Raw genomic sequence first — 16891 nt, 5'->3', positions numbered from 1 at the left:
TTTATTATTATTCAATTTTTGTTAATAAAACAAGCATTGCTCTGTTTAAACTGTTGGGAGTAAATTTTGGAATCTGTTCTCATTTACTGGGTTTCTCTGCATGCAATTCGGACAACATGCACGGTTTATTTGTCAGCTGAGGAGGGCAAGGATTGGTGCTTAAGGACCTTCACCATCCTTGGCTAGAGCAGGTGCCAGCTCTTCCATCAGCAACAGTGTCGGCTCTTGGAGCAGCCAGGAAGCAGGGGTTAAGTAAGCCAGTGCTCCCGACAATCTGCTGGGAATATCTTGGTGCAAACCCTGGGACCCATCTGCTGGGAAGCCAGATGGGACTAACTGGGTAGATGGGGAGAAGGGATGCCTGCCCTCCTGGAGCTGCTGGCAGGGAGGGACCTGGGTCCCGTGCAGTGGGGCTGCCAGGGCTTTGCCGCTGCTGTGCGAGGCACTAGCAGCTGGGGTGCTGAAGGGAGAGGGACTGGGGCAGCTCTTGGCCTGCTCGGCAGCACCCGGGCGTTCGCATCACGCTGAGGCTCCTCGTGGTCTGCCTGGCTGCAGGCTCTGCCCGTGCCCAAGGTGCAAACCTGAGGTGGGGAGGCGTCTGCCATAAGGTAATGGGAGTCTGGGTTCCCTGCGCTTGGCCGGGTGGCGTTTCCTGCAAGCGGCAGTAAAAGCTCCTGGGTCTTCCCTGCTGCAGCAGGAGGCTGGAAGCCTCCCAGAGGCAGGGGCTGGACACAGGTGTTTGTTCCTGCCCTTTCCTTCTCTTTCTCTTCCTGTGCTGGTGACTGGCAGATTATTTAAGGATGCGGGTAAATGTGTGGAATGAATCTGGAGAGCAGGATTTTAATCCATGCAGACAACCAGGATGACATTCTCAGTGCAGCAATGCTGCTCCAGAGCTGCTGTAGGTTGTAGATATTCCTTACAGGTGAGGCATGGGAGAAGTACATAAACAGGTAATAAGAAATATTTAAGGATACCGAAGTAGGTAGCATGTCTTTTAATTTTGTTGGCAGGTGGTGAGGCACACCAACAAATTTAAGTACCTAGGTAACAGCCTCAATTCCCCCTGGGATTATTTTCTAAAATGATACTTAGCTTTCCATAGTAACATTTGAAAGATTTTGCTATAAAACTTCCCTTTCAGTTAAGGAAAACTTTGAGTCTGCCTTTTGTTTGCAGTCTGTATTAATGCCAAAGAGTGCATTTTGTCAGGGAAATGGCATAGTTATCTCCTTGACAGGTTCAATAGAGATGTTTTTAGCAGCCATAAAAAAAAAATTCCAAAACATGTAGTTTATAAATCAAAACTGCAGAGGGAGATCTCTATCAAAGTACTTTATTCATGTAAACACATCAATCTTGAGTATGGTCAGAAGATTGGAATAACTTTTTTTTTTTTTTTTTCCTTAAACAGTTCCCCGTGTGTGGCACACATCACCCGAGGAACACAAGAAATATTTCCCTTCAAAGTGTAAATCTGTGACATCTTCCATGGACAGTGTTTTACTTGTACCTCTGAAAAAGAAGTTGTCCCCAGGCTGTTTTCTATCCACTTGTAATGAAACTGGGGGAGGAACCAACTTCAAAAGTTGCAGGTTGATGGTACTAGAAAGCAATGACAGAAGGAGGGCACCCAGAAAGAGGGAAAGTTCCTTCCCGCGGGTAGGGGCAGGCAAGCGCGTGCCGAGGGGCAGGGTGGAGGTGCTCGGACCGCACCGCGTGGGTCTGTGGCCTGGGCACGCGGCAGGTTGCTCCAGAGCACGACGCGGCCGGGGAGCTTGAGCTGCCGCGTTTGCAGTTCAGAGCAGCGAGCGCCGCTTGGGCACCCCCGGGAGCCTCCGCTCGGCAAACACGTGGCTGCTGCTGGCACTCTGCCTGAACAAGGCTGCTCGTACTCACTGCAGCTGCTGCAAAGAGTCATATTTTCTGAGGTGTCCTATTACAAGGCATTCCAGAGATGAAATTGGGGGGGTGGAAATGTTTGAAAACAGGTATTTGTAGCATTTTTTACTCCTATTTTCTTCCTGCTCTGCAGGAGCCAGATAATAATCATTATGACTGAAGATTTTCTATTCTTCTGACAACTATGGAATCTAAACACTGAAAACACATGTTTCTGCTGCTTTGAAAAGGTGAGTGATTAAAAAAAAATCTCCCAGGGTTATTATGTACAGTGTGCCCTGAGTGTTATCATGTTGGCAAGGCAAATGCCAACATCTCAATAAATTATTCAATTTCTTATCGTATAACACCAAAAGCTGAGCAGTATTGATTCAATTAAATATAATTTCCAGATTCCCTTTCCATTTGGAGTGCAGGTTGAAGCAATCTGTTGACAGTTACTCATCCTTCTGTTTTCTCCACACACATACTTGCACTCTAATTTTCCTGTAAAGCTTGGAAGGCACCATTCACTTTCTATTAAAGAAGAAAAAAGAAAACAAAACAAAAATCCAACAAAGCTTGTCACCCATGAGATGCCTGCACACTCTGCCATGGTCCAAGCTTTCATTTGTGGTGCAATAGCTGGCAACATCAGAACTGATTAATGATTCAACAAGAGAAGCAGAGAAGGAAGGTAATGCAAACAGAAGGCACTTTCTGCTCCTTTTCCAGTATTAGTATTACACAAATATTTCTTTATTTACAGTTTCAAATTCATGCATCCAGGCAAGAACTGATCATTCCAAGGACGCTAAACCAAATGAGCAGATGAAGGCTGCTGCAGAGCTGGCATTCTGCACAACCCCTGTGAAAACTAGGTATCTCACTCCCAAACTGGAAGGAAATTAGGACTTATTTCTGTCCTAGTTTGCTCTGTGATATGAGCTATCCTACCTGGTTACCACTTCTTTTTTTTTTTTTTTTTTTAAAAAAAAAACTCAGCAGAAGTGTCAGGCTGTGATTTACACAGTCTGTTAGTAAGGTTCACCATTTTAAAGGATCCTCCAAGATTCTTCAAGAGAAACTAGTACTGAAAAATAGAGTATTATAGATAGGATCAGCACAATCTACTTTGGGGGGGGGGGCGGAAAGTGTATGAGATCCTCACTCTTCAGCTACCTGACGAGGGTGAAGGTGTTTGATACCTGACACACAGCACTGCATTTGTGCAGGCACCAAAACACCTTGTCTATTTAAAAGTCTGTTTTTTTCCTCCCCTATGTGGTCCAGGATTAAAATATCTCTTACCCAACAGTTGCCTGTGGTAGAAATGGACTTGAACTTCTGTGTCATATTTTAACACCCTGTGACGGGACTATTTTCTAATACAAAAAATCTCATTGGGCTATAGCTAACAAATTTAAAGTTCAATTTTTATAATATTTGTGTAGTTACCTGCAATAAAATTTCCCACATAATTTTTGTAGAAGTAATGAAATGTTTCTTTAAGAAAATACAAATAATTTTGTTTTGTTTATAGATACACAGATAGTGAAACACTTGCATCAGCACTTATATACAAAATTAACTTAACAAAACATAATACCAAAGGTTTCCTCAGTGGGCAATTATGACCGAGCAGACAAGCACTGATTCACTACTTCCAGCAAGTGAGAGTTTTCCAGAGCAGCTGCTACACGTTCTTTATCAGCAAGCTGTTTATTAACTGTTCAGGGAAAAAAAAAAGTTAGAACTAGTCAAAACATTGTTATGCAATGTCTTTTTAAAAACATTTTATATTGACTGATAATTAGACTGTTGCTACGATACTCAGGTAGACTAGTAACTCTGCAGAGGCTGAGTACACCACAGAATTGTAATATAAAGTCAGAGCTACTGTATTATATCACAAATTAGACAAGAAGGCTATTTATAATTCTGCAGCAGTGACCTATGCACATATAGCTGCAAAAAGACAAGAAATTTATCCCCAGCTTCTCATTTTCTGTGTCCTCCATTACCTGGGCAAACCAGGGACTATTTGAGAGCACAGGCTGTCTGATGAAATGTTTCAGCTAAGGTGTACGACTTATCTAGTTTCATTACTATCCATTTCAGTTCTGTAATATCTGCTGGAAGCGGCTGGTGTGTGTCAAGTCCCAGCTACTGCACAGCTGCTTCTGCAAATTCAGGAGTCTCTCTCATCTCTAGTCTGCAAGATTAACAATGTAGAGAAAGCCACGCAAGAGAGAACTAAAGAGCTTACCTGCGTGCTCAGAGACATGTGTTCCTGGTGTTATGTGAACATCCACCTTAACAGAAGAAGAAAGAGGGGACAAGTCAACAACACCAGGCAAGTTTGAGCCCTTGCGATTTTAAGCCCCTCCACCTTCTTTTTGATTATGTCATTGCCCACCTTAAACCTCTCTGGCAGGGAGCGGATCAGCTTCACCTTTATGGAGAGGCCGATGAGGGTGGCCATGCTGCAGTGCGGGATGGTGGGGGTGAAGGCCACGGCCACGGTGCTCTCGGCGTCGTTCACCTGGGGACAAGGAGCCCCGCGCTCGCACCCAGGTGCAGGCCGAGCCCCGGCCCCCCTCCCCGGGCCGGCCACTCGCCTGCACGCGGACCTGCTCCACCACGTTAAGCTCCTCCAGCGTCAGCGGGTGCTCGGGGTCGTTGATGGAGCGGATGAGATGTGCGAGGCTGAGGAAACGCGCTGCACTGCCCGGCCCCGCCGCGACCGCCACCCAGCCCCAGGCCCGGCCCCGCCGCGACCGCCACCCAGGCCCGGCAGGATATCGAAGATTTCGCGGTCGTCGATGGAGTCGGGCAGCTCGTCGTCCTCCTCCCGCGCCGTGACGGGCCGCTCCCCGGAGCGCCGGTAGATGAGCGGGTTGGCGTTCTCGAGCGGCGCCGCCGGGCCGCCCGCGGCCCCCGCGCCCACCATGGCCCGCGCGGCCGCGCCAGGGCCCGCACTTCCGGCGCGGCGGCGGAAGGAGCCCGGCGGCGCTTGGCCTCCGCAGCGGGCGCTCGCGTGGGTGCCTGCGCTGGCGGACCCGTGCGGAGGTTTCTGTGGAAAGTACCGCGAATAACACAGGCAGCAACCAGCTCCAGGGAATTCACTGCTTCCGGGCACCTGTCCTAGGGCCGCAGCCAGGGATTCAAGCACCTAACGCGTCCCTAAGGAATGGGATAAAAGGCGGGAGTTTGGGAGCTCGCGTCCTGGTTTGGAAGCAGTCAGTCACTCAGCAGTGACGGAAAGGAAATGCCTAAAGGATTGGCTCTGCACTTGTCTTGGAAGTCAGGTCGGGTAGTTAATTTGATGGTGTAAGGAGAGAGGGATCAGGTCAGGTGAAACTTTGTCCAATTCGTGGCTCCTTGGGAACAATGAGGGGTTACAAGATGCTCTTAAGAAAAAGTGTTTCTCTCTGTAACATGAGACAGCACTTTAAATACAAGGTGATCAGAGCCTATTGCTCAACAAGACCCTCATCTGATATTTTGTTAGAAATAGTGCAATAGTTTGGATATCATTTATGGGTCCAAAAGTGGTGTTTGTGCAGATTAAAGATCACTACTCATTTTTGGCTCATCCGTTCCCAGTGAAAGGTAATGATTAGGTGCCTTCCACAGAGGGATTGTGGTTACGCTCTGTATCAGGTGCAGCTCTGGAAGGGCATAACATAGTGTGCGTTGAAAGGGGGTTTTAACTGCATTCCTTACCCAGCGTTGCAAGAGCAGGGAGGGGCCTTTGTACCTCTTTATTCTGCACGAAAACGGAAAATACCCAAACTGTGGAGAACATGGCTCCTGAGAGCCGTCATCCTTTGCTTTGCACCCTGATGTGTAGTGTAGCGGTCAGCGTTTGTGGAACAGAAGGTGTGGTAGAAAAACTCGTGTTAATGATGAGGAAGTAACTGCTCTAAGAAGTTGCAGGATAATCGTTTCCAAAGGGAGTACATCTCTTACAATTGCATTGGCATATCAGATACCTGTATCTGTAGAAGCTTGTTGTAAAATTATGTTCCCTAGACCTACCCTAGTATGTTTGATGTAAAAATGACTGTTTTTGTGGGTTGGAACCATTCCTGATGATAAATCTATTGGGAAACTAATGAAAAGGTTTGTTTCTTAAGGGGTAAATATCAAAACTTTTGTGAATTACCTAAATGGTTTAACTTGAATATCTTGTTGGGTGATAAATGTAGAAAATGTTAATGATTGTGACAATTTCTGATTATTCATTAAAAAATTCATAGAAGTGCTGCTTGTGACAACAAAGAGTTCTCATGTTACAAAATGGCAAAACAGGAGACTTTCTGGGGACAGAGTCACTGAGCCTTGCCAAAAATATAGGTGGGGCCCAGGTTTGCAAAGGGAAACAGAGAAAACATGACCAAGTAGTGACATAGGCAGTTTTCGTTCCTCTCTCTTTTTCCTATTTTTGTCTTTTCAGATATCTCTTCTTTTTGTATCTCACACACCAGTGATTAATGTGGCTCCACACAGAAGTCTTGACTTTATGGAGGGATTTAAATGTGTAATTGTCATCAAATATTTGCAAATAACTCCCACACATTATGAAGATAAAGAAAGCTTCTTTTCAGAGTATTGCAGACGTCTTGTTTTGTATTAGATAACAAGCAAGCACGCATTCCTGGACTCATGAGACTAGCGGCAGGTAGAGTATCCGCCCTGCAGGATTTTCTGATACGACATTTGACATAAAAGAGCCTTGTTCTGTGACGTGAAAAAGCCTTCACTTCAGTAAAGGCCTGTTTTTTTTCACGAGTAGCATTCTGTATTTTGCTCTATATGGCTTTATTATGTGATCTTTATATGAGATGTTAAATTAATGAAATAAATGTTATAAACTAACAATAGTTTTATTCCATAGTCTCTTCACTGAGTAGCAGGAGCAACTAAGTAGTGACTGAATTGTCCTAGCGTGATTGGCAAAGATGCAGAGCAGCAGGAAGAAAGCCCCGGCGTTATGGAAGACTCTGTTCAGAGCATTTGAAAGAAAGCAGCTGCTGCCGGAGCTCGTGCAAGATGCCGGAGGAGCTGGGGACGGCCAGCGCCGGTGTCGGTGTCGGGGCCGCGCTGCAGGGCAGGAGGTTTGGGCTGTCGCCCGCGGCGGAGCTGCCTTGCGCTTCCCGGGAGGAGTGGCTTGCAGTCCTGGACACTTGTTCCGCCGCTCGCAGCTACTGCTGCTTCCCAGCCTGCCTGTCGCTTTTCCCAATCCGTGTTTGCTTTGCATGACACTTATACTTCGCTGAGTATATAAGGCAACAAAGCGAGGAGGTAAATGTGTGACTAGCCTGCAAAATGGCATTTGGGAAGAAAAGCCTGCTGCTGTGCTTGATGGTCACCGCCGGCGTCACAGCTCTTGTCGTTACTGGTAAGCTTCAAAAATGTTTTTCACTGTTGCCTTGTGTAAGGAGATAGGACGTGCACAAGCTGCTCTCTCTAGGGAATTCCAGTGTTTTTGGAGGACCAGGGTACTTGATATTGCTATACAGGTGTGTTGGAGAGCAGGTAGCCTTTTCGGTGACCTATTTTCAGACATTTGCCTTACTTGCCTTTTTCACAAATAGTGAAATCAAATCCCTACCTCCAAATCCAGTCTGCTGAGTCAAAGACCAAGATGTCACAGTTTTAATTTGGTGGTGAGAACTTTCGTGCTGATTTTGCAATGCATCTTACCTAAATGTAAGAAAAAAAAAGAAAGAAAAAAAGGTATGCTGTGCTGTTTTCAAGAGTATAGGGATTATTTTTTTTATCTGTGCTAACAAGATTCGCAAATGTATCTTGTGTATTCAAGTGTGTTTTTCTTGAAAAAGAAAGATGTCTTTTCTTAGAGCAATCTATCGAAATTTAAATAATAACTTAGGTCCAGAGGATTAAGAGCTATATGTAGTTATCTATGTGTGTGGCTATTAAGATAAAATGGATGATATGCAATCAAAATGTGCCTTTTAAGTAGCTAAAGCTCTTAGAAATGTGTCAATTGCTTGTAAACGCTTACAAAATCAGTCCTGATTTTGTGCACGTAGGTCAAAACACAGAGCAACCCGAAGTGGTGACGAAATATGGGAGAATCCGAGGGAACCGAGTCAGAGTAAATGCAGCCCAGAGGAGTGTCGATGTCTTTTTGGGACTTCCCTTTGCTAAGCCTCCGGTTGGACCACTGAGGTTTTCCGAACCCCAGGCACCTGAGCCGTGGGAAGGTGTCAGAAATGCCACTTCCTACCCGCCAGCGTAAGATAGTGACAAAACTACTGATCTTTATGATGACTTTATATTACATGCTGCTCCAGGGCCCTGATATACAGGGGAATGGAAAGGGACACTGAGAAATTTTATGATGCCGTCTCAATTTGCAATTGCTTTACAATGAATGCATTTTTAAACATATCTTTATAAGATGCTCTTTAAAAAAAAAAAAAAAAAAAAAACAAGTGCTATCTAATGGGTTTCAGCAATAAACTACTAAGGACAAGCACTTGGTGGATAATGTTGTGCTTTGGGGACATTCATCCATTACTTAGTCATTTTTATGAACCTTGTAAATTCAGAGCAAAAACAAAAAGGAGCTGTGAAATGTTGGAGTAAAGTTGGAAGAATGAACTGTCCAGTGACATCCATCCATCTTACTCCAGTGCTTGCCCATCATTAGCCTAAAACCTACATGTAGAATAAAAAAAAATCCTATATAAGATGCCAAATCATTCATTTAGTTTTTCAGTGAATTTCCTCATGGTCATATCCACTTGCAGGTAGATTTCTGCAATAAGTTGATTCATGCTAAGTTACAACTTGATGTCACTGTTCTACTCTTCACTATGACTGTATTTTACAGAGCCCATTAATGACTTGTCTGACTGGCAGTAAAAGGAAGAAAAGGCATTAAAAATATATTTAAAAATAATCCTTTTCTGTTGCCAGCAGAAAAACAGTGAATGTACTAGGGATCGATTATTGGTTTGTACTTTATAGAGGAAGTCAGTTGGAAGTTTTAGTTGTTTTTATTGCTTATTATTTTTCACTTATTCAGGTGTCTACAGGATAAAGCACAAGGACAATTTTTTTCAGACTATCTTACTAATCGAAAAGAAAAAATTCCTTTTGAAATGTCTGAAGACTGCTTGTACCTAAATGTGTATTCACCCAGTGGTGCTGGAGAACAGGAGAGGCTGCCAGTAAGCAAAATCTCTTAAATTCTCGGACAAACTTGATTGCCTTGGTACCTCTTGAAACAAGTTAAGCTTTAAATTCTAAAGTTTCCCCAAGATTAAAATAGCTTTTTTTGATTTAGAGGAAATCAAATGCTTGATTTCCTCTGAAAAGTCAGTATTCAAAGGTTTAATAAAATGAATACCATTTTGTAAGTCTGCAGATCTCATATTCAAAAGAAATCTACCGTTTGGGAAATGCAATCTGATTGCATTGTGAGTTGTGAGTGAAATGGCATAAAATATTCTATTTTGTTTTACATTTACTTTGTTGAACAAGGACCTCTCAACTGTACTTTTTGTTCATTTGTTTTTCATTCTTTTTTTTTAAATATACTTTTCCTTTTCAGGTCTTTGTATGGATCCACGGAGGTGGATTCGTTTTGGGAGCAGCTTCGCCATATGATGGTTCAGCATTAGCAGCCTTTGACAATGTGGTAGTTGTAACGATTCAGTACAGATTAAGTATTCTTGGATATTTTAGGTAAGTGGTTCTATCCTAATCTTTGCTATGGGATTTCCAAAATTAAGTCCTAAAATAGATTAAAAACTAAACATTTTTTAATTACACAGACAACATTTGAGAACAACACAAGAGTCTCAAGTCAAATTCAGAATCCATTCTTGTTTGATAGCTGGACTTATCTCAGCCCTTCCTGAGCCACTTCTTGTTCAGTTGTGTTAGAGAGGTTCTTTGGCAGCTCATTTCTTTTACCACAGATTGTATTTATCTCTACTTTTTCTTTCATCAAGCATTTAAATAATTGCTCCCCTCCCTTTTTTTTTTTTTTTTTTTTCCTCCAGCACTGGTGATGAGCATGCCCAGGGGAACTGGGGTTATTTGGATCAAGTAGCAGCTCTTCGATGGATTCAGGAAAATATCATCAAATTTGGAGGAGATCCAGCATCCGTCACTATTGCTGGAGAATCTGCAGGAGGGATCAGTGTTTCTGCTCTTGTAAGTTCACAGAAACCATTAGTTATAATCACTCTAAAAAAAAATACCATTCATGCTTATTTTTAGTATCTGAAAGAAAAGTCAGGAAGAGAGAAGTAATGATTTTGCAATAGATTTGTATTGTACTGTCTTAGGGACCACTTCAGCCTATAAGACAATGTGATATAAAACCACCTTCTGGCTGATGAAAATTCTCTATACCCAAATCTTCTTGTTCAGATCCAAAGTGTTGTTTCTCATCTACTAGTCTGAATTCTGTGGGGTTTTGAGGCTTTTTTTTTTTTCCAAGAACTGTAAAACCAAAACTTATCCTTGTGAGAAAAGTGCTTTTAGAGGATGCCCTCTTGCCCATTTCCTTCATGTTGACAGTCACTCATGCAGTTACTCAAATTGAATAATTGTGATAATGTCTGAACCAGATGTGCATTTTGCGACCCAATGTTGATGTAAAATTTGTAATGAGTACTGAGCACATTTGAGGTGCAGTTAAGATTAAGAGGCTCCTGTTCAAATTCTCACACTTTGATAGAAGATGCACAGTGAAACCGTGTTTCCGTGATCCATGTGTGTTAGCAGCAATTCCTCTTTGCTAACCTCCTGCCCTCTGGTAAATAGTGTGGCTGTGCTGCAGTACAGTTATAAGCAACTACCTGGGACACAGTCATTTTCAATCCTTATCTAGCTCACAGTGTAGTTCCATAAAATCTTGGAAACAGGCTGCTGTGGGAGAGAAAAGGACAGGCATGGACTCTTGAATGTGGTTGTTGCCACATTCCTTTGCATAACTGATCAAGGACCCAAGTCTACAGAACGTTTATTCTCATGACATTTGTTTTCAAGATGCCTTAAGAAGTAGTTTCTGATATTCTAAGTTAGTGTTCTGCCATACTTGAAATGTTTGTACGGTGCTTGTCGTTCTTGAAATGCCCTTTCTTGTTTCTCAGGTCCTCTCCCCTCTGGCAAGGGGCTTGTTCCACAAGGCCATCTCAGAGAGCGGTACCGCGATCAGGAGTTTCTTCACAGACAATCCTGAGCAACAAGCACGTGTGGGTGCTTTGTGGTATTTTAACATACGCTCCATATCGTTTAGCGCCTTATAAGCTGTTTATTCAGAAGGTGGGACTAGATTGTTTGAAGCGAGAGTCACACGCACTAAAGACAGCATTTCTATATACAGATAAGAAGTACATGTTTAAAGATCTTTTGCTTTTGAAATACCCAGATATCCACATATGCCTAAGAGAAAGCCGGAGAGTAAGCAAGTAGAGAAAGAAGGCAGGGAAAAGGCACCAAGTGCAATGGACTTCATTCCATGGTGTTCAGGAAAAGGTGAACACAAATGTTTGGGTGAAACATCATGGCAGGCTGCAAATATTTTTCATCCTCCCCCTGTTTGATTTCTGTCATACTCTAAGAAGCCAAATGTTCCATTTTCTTCAAATTCAGTTCATGATCGAGTATACAAAAGAAGAGCTCATTTTAACCTTGCTGTCTCTACGTATAGGAAACTACTTTCAGGAATCTAGATTTGCTAATCTAGAATGTATTAAAAAAAAAAGGGAATGCTCTACCGATCTCTGTCACTGTAATGACAACTGAGAAATTACGTTTTTCCACCCTAAAATACCTGTGCATCATTAAGAAGCTGTAAAGTGCTCTCTGTTACCATCTCTGTGGCTGTGTTCTGAGTCAGGGCACTAAGTCCTATATGTTCTCCTGTCTTCTCTGCCAGCATACAGTTTGCAAGGGTGACACACCTTGTCCTTTATCAGAATATTTTAGAGGAGTGTGTTGTGGTGTTTGTGCTCGACCCACAGTGTGAAGGGTTATGAAGGCTGCTCTGTCCTTGCCTCTGCAGTTGGAACAAGTCTGGCTCTGATGAGAAGTCCTTGCTGAGAAGTTTAGATGCCTGTGTCCCCACCACCCCCACCTCCTTCCTGGAGTCCAGAGTCAGTGTCAATGGAAGCCTTCTGCAAGAGGGATAATGATAAGGACAATTATTAGAGTATGGATTATCAGTGAAAATCAATGAAAAAAGTGACTGTACTGTTTGTTTTTATTGTTTGCAGAGAATTGCTGGGGTAGCTGGTTGCCCGACATCCAGTTCAGCTGCAATGGTTCAGTGCCTGAGAAACAAAACAGAAGAAGAGATGGAACAAATAACTCTAAAGATGGTAGATGAAATTCTGGTCTGCGTTTAATTGTGACGTCATGATCAGGGGCCTGGAACATCTGCTCTGTGAGGAAAGTCTGAAAGAGCTGGGCCTCTTCAGCCTGGACAAGAGAAGGCTGAGAGGGGATCTAATCAGTGTCTATATGTATTCAAGGAAGGCAGTGAGGAGGATGGTGCTGGCCTATTTTCAGTGGTGGCCACCAACAGAACTAGAGGAAATGGCCAGAAACTAACGCATCAAAAGTTCCACAGGAACTTAAGGAAAAGCTTTTTAACAGTGAGGGTGACAGAGCACTGGAACAGGCTGCCCAGAGAGGTTGTGGAGTCTCCTTCTCTGGAGGTCTTGAGAACCCACTTGGACGCAGTCCTGTGCCACGTGCTCTAGGTGACCCTGCAGGGGGTTGGACTAGATGACCTCTAGAGGTCCCTTCCAACCTTGAGCATTCACATGTTACTGTCAAAGTTATTACAAATGCTCCCTGCTTGTTGTAACACTAGGGGAGCTTTAAGTGAACCTAACATCTTATTGAACTTTTGCAGGAATTCACAACACAGAGGCTATGCTGTACCTCATTTGAAAAATGTGGACATTTTTTTTCTTCAATGTCTTTTTCTAAATGGGCTTTTAGCTACTTGTGTTTTGGTGTCACGCTGTAACAGGGAAAGAATAAGGGTGTCACAATTTCACCTAGGGAACCTATATATTTAATACCGTATGTATGAGGTCTAATCCAAAATTTCAAGTACTGACGTCCTAGTTCCTTTGCAGTCTGGGCACAGAAATTTTTCCCTATTGATCCATTCATTCATAATAGGATTGAACTAAATAAAAAGAAACATAAAATGAGCAACACCACCTACATTTCATGTCTATTCAAAATATAATATTAATTTTAATGGTATTCATTCATTGAACTTTTCTTTCTTTCTCAGGCTCCCTTGTTCATCAGTGCATCTGTGGATGGTGTATTTTTTCCTAAGAGTCCCCAGCAATTACTATCTGAAAAAGCAATGAATGCAGTCCCATATATAATAGGAGTAAATAACTGTGAGTTTGGATGGATCCTTCCTAAAGTAAGAGACTTATAGTAGTTCTCCTTGTATGTAATATTGTTAATATAGGACTTCCTATTCCATATATATCCTTTCTATTGTGCAGTCAATGAAACTTCCTGGTATTACCGAAGGTATGGACAGAGATGAAGCACGTCACATTTTACAGAGCGTCTTACATTTGTTTCCAACAGTAAGAGATTATTTCAGTAATTATCTAGTGCTGCTTCTTGACTGGGCTGGTGCTGTTTGTACTCCTGGAGTGGTGTATTTTAGAGGTAAACTTTGTGGTGTGTGACAGCTTCCTACTGTGGAGCCTTAATTCTCAAATGAGCAGCCAACACGGTTCTAATTTCTACGTCCCTAGCAAGTGATTAACACAGAAAATATGCTCTAAATTTAGCCATTGCCCTCCTAAATGCTCCATCTTTTATAAAAGGAGTTATGCAGAAATCCAAGAGTGATTCTCATACCTACAGGTAGGTCTTTTATGACACTTTAGATACCTTGTATCCTTTCCAGTATCCCTGGATATTTTCCAGTGCATCTACACAGTCCTGGCAGGCAGGACACAAGACCTACAGAACACACAGGTCTTTGTGAAGCAGCAGCTGGAGATTAGCAAGGATGCCTTGAGATGTTGAAAATGGCGCTGAGAAATCTAGGCTTAGGCATCTCTATTTTTGGCTCCTGTAAAGTGGAAAGGTCTTAGCTCTCTGCTTCCTGGATGCCATCCTGAAACTAGTGAATATGGAAAAATCCAGAAAATAGGCTGTATTTGCCTTGCCTGTACATGGAGCAGATCATTCAGAGCCACAATTATCAGAGATAAGCCTGGGACAGTAGAGTCCACGTTTGTTCCAAAAGGGATGAAACAGTGGTCATCTATAACGGTAATTGCAATTTATGGAATCTGTCTTTTTTTATGTTGGTTATTTCCACAGAAGGGAGTATTGACTACAATAACCAGCATCACTAAGTGGTATCTGTCTAAACATGCTGGAGGAGTTTCTTTGTAGTGTTGCCCATCTCTTCCCCTGAGAGAATATCTGGGAATTGTGTGATTCCCAGTTCTGAGCTCTGAGCTTTTTCCCCACAGCACACCTGGGGATTTTCTCTGAAAAGAAGGTAGTGCTAATGGTGCTAATCCTTTTTATGTCCATCACCACTGAAGGAAATATCTTTTCTGTTCCTTTTAGGATGTTACTAATGATACCATTGATGTGATCTACAAGGAATACATAGGGATTATTGAGGACCGAGCTAAGGTGCGAAATGGGCTTCTAGATGCGGTGGGAGACGCTTTCTTTGTTTTTTCAGCCATTGAAGTAGCCAGATACCACAGAGGTGAGTCTATTTCAGCATCTGTTTGAGGAAATGCACAATGGTGGATTTGGAAATAGTACATATAATGCTTCATTATCAAAAGAACAGATTTGTTTTAATGGTATCCAAATAGCCCTTGATGAAACTTTGTCGCCTTTAATAGCAGATATTTTTCAGCAGCAGCAGTAGTAGCACTCTTCTTTTTATTTTCCTGTAGATGCTGGCCACCCAGTCTACTTTTATGAATTTCAGCATCGATCCAGTTCCTTTATAGGTGTTAGACCGGAGTTTGTAAAAGCAGACCATGGAGATGAGATCGCCTTTGTCTTTGGAAAGCCGTTTTTAGCAGGTGATGTATCTGTGCTTGCTGAAGAATTCTCTTTTTAAGGCATCTTTATTAGGGGTCCTTTTATTTGCTTGAATGCTTTTGGAATAGAATTTCCTTTCAGAAATATAAAAATAAAAATATCAGTCTTTCATGTTTTATTGTCCCTTCTTAAGAAGTAGTTCCTTTTCATGAAATCCTTCATTTGCAGCTATGTCCTAGAGTCTCAACCTCCCATAGCTCAGAGTAGCAAGTAGAACTGATTATAGTTTATTGGAATTAAGTGCTTTATTACTTGTTTTCTAGTGCTGCAATTTCATCTCTTACTTTTCAGGAAATGCTACAGAAGAAGAAAATAAGCTTAGCCGAATGGTTATGAGATACTGGACTAACTTTGCTAGAAATGGGTGAGAATCACAGTGCTAATTACAGCTCCAGTTTTACCTATGCTGTCTGAAACACGACAACCATACCTACATGGTGGTTCCACAAATTCTGCAGAATATAAGATAAATATTGAAAATTGTTCATATTCCTAACAACTCCAAGAAAAACTTCTGAAATGAACCTGACTACCAACAAAAGAAAAAAAAATCCAAGTTCTATTACTCCATCTGCAATGGAGTTTTACTTCCAAAACTCTAATGGCAGTTATTAAATTTTGCTATTCCACCAGTGAGCATTTTAATAGGAACATCTAAATATTCAGCTATGAAAATCACATAATCTGGGCTCCTGTTGGTTTTCTGAAACAGAGCCTGAGCAGTCAGAGGACAACTGACAGGCTAATAGCTAACTTTTCATTATGCTCTTTCCAGAAATCCTAACGGAGAAGGCTTGGAGCACTGGCCTCAGTATGATGTGGATGAGAGATACCTGGAAATAGACCTAACGCAAAAGGAAGCGAGGAAATTGAAAGAACACAAAATGGAGTTTTGGGCACAGTTGACAAAACAAACCACAGAAAGAAAAACAGAACACACAGATTTATAAGTGTGTCAGGAGATGTGATTTGCTTTTAAAACTTGAGGCAAAGCCAAACTAATCAGTCTGTCAGAATGCAGAATTTAGTAGTGAGTTGGAAAGTGAATATTATGTAATTTGGTGTCATGATCACAGTGATAGGAAAGAATCACGGGAAATCTGGAATGTTCCTGAGACAAAAAAAAAAAATCAGTATGTAATGAAGTGGGGGAACACTTCAAAACTTCAGAATCCTGAAATGTGCTATATTGGTAATGTCTATTTACGATGGAGTAAAAATGTCTACATACAGAAGGTCACAATTGCTTGTTATTTCCTCGGGTGGTTCTAGCACACGTGCAGTCTCAAAATACCTGAAGTTGCATTTCCTGTTTACTGAAACCGATGGCCCATTTGGAGAGCTGCATACAACCAACATCACGCAAGGAAGAGCTGCTCTTTGACCCTTCCGTCTGACACACCTTGGTTAAATTACACCCAGCAAGTGAAAACTGCGCTCCGTTTATTTCTTCACCCTAAAGGTTTCAGATCTAAGTTTTCCTACTTTCTGTGGCAAGACGTGAGTCTGGAGGTTCTCAAGTGTTCACGGCCTGTTCTGTGGCGTGATTTTGTGTTCTTCTGTCCTTCCTGGCAAAGAATCCATGATTCACGGGGCAGGGAAGGACGCTCTGCTGAGAAGGCAGCCGCACACCCAGAGTGAGCGGAGGGGAAAGCATGGGGTTGTTCACCAGTCACTGTTTGCTCCGTGGCGGTGTCCCTGGGCTGGGCATGGGAGGGAAGCTGATGTGAAAAGTGTTGCACGGGCATGTAAAGAATTATGGGGTCAAACAGGGCTCCTGTAGCGTTAGCCAGTTCCCAGCCTGGAGTGTTTTGGCCTACACGTTGTGACAAAGTCAGCTTTAGTGGTTAATCCCTGTATTTTGTGTGGATCTTGGTGTCTTTTGTCGAGT

At 42.6% G+C, this 16891-nt stretch overlaps 2 protein-coding genes across 2 annotated transcripts; one reads left to right on the top strand and one right to left on the bottom strand.

Annotated features, from left to right (window-relative positions):
* Positions 1-3404: 3404 nt before the first annotated feature.
* Positions 3405-4834, bottom strand: CIAO2B (cytosolic iron-sulfur assembly component 2B). Its single transcript, XM_088530831.1, has 5 exons — positions 4687-4834; positions 4503-4582; positions 4301-4426; positions 4151-4196; positions 3405-3610 (listed from the first exon to the last, which is right to left on the bottom strand). Exons 1-5 carry the CDS (start codon positions 4832-4834, stop codon positions 3513-3515), a joined length of 498 nt encoding a protein of 165 aa, XP_088386957.1. The 3' UTR covers positions 3405-3512.
* Positions 4835-7174: 2340 nt separating this feature from the next.
* LOC148593461 (fatty acyl-CoA hydrolase precursor, medium chain-like) lies at positions 7175-16073 on the top strand. The gene is made up of 13 exons (XM_088530830.1): positions 7175-7288; positions 7944-8148; positions 8945-9089; positions 9473-9606; positions 9927-10080; positions 11025-11126; positions 12150-12254; positions 13187-13327; positions 13413-13499; positions 14506-14653; positions 14850-14981; positions 15292-15364; positions 15776-16073. Exons 1-13 carry the CDS (start codon positions 7216-7218, stop codon positions 15948-15950), a joined length of 1674 nt encoding a protein of 557 aa, XP_088386956.1. The 5' UTR covers positions 7175-7215; the 3' UTR covers positions 15951-16073.
* The last annotated feature ends 818 nt before the right edge of the window (positions 16074-16891 follow it).

Source organism: Tinamus guttatus, unplaced genomic scaffold, assembly GCF_059628265.1.
Source record: "Tinamus guttatus ecotype Peru unplaced genomic scaffold, ASM5962826v1 Tinamus_guttatus_pri_ptg000389l, whole genome shotgun sequence".
Lineage (NCBI taxonomy): Eukaryota > Metazoa > Chordata > Aves > Tinamiformes > Tinamidae > Tinamus > Tinamus guttatus.
Note: the sequence above shows the minus strand (reverse complement) of the source record. Positions and strands in the feature narration are given on the sequence as shown.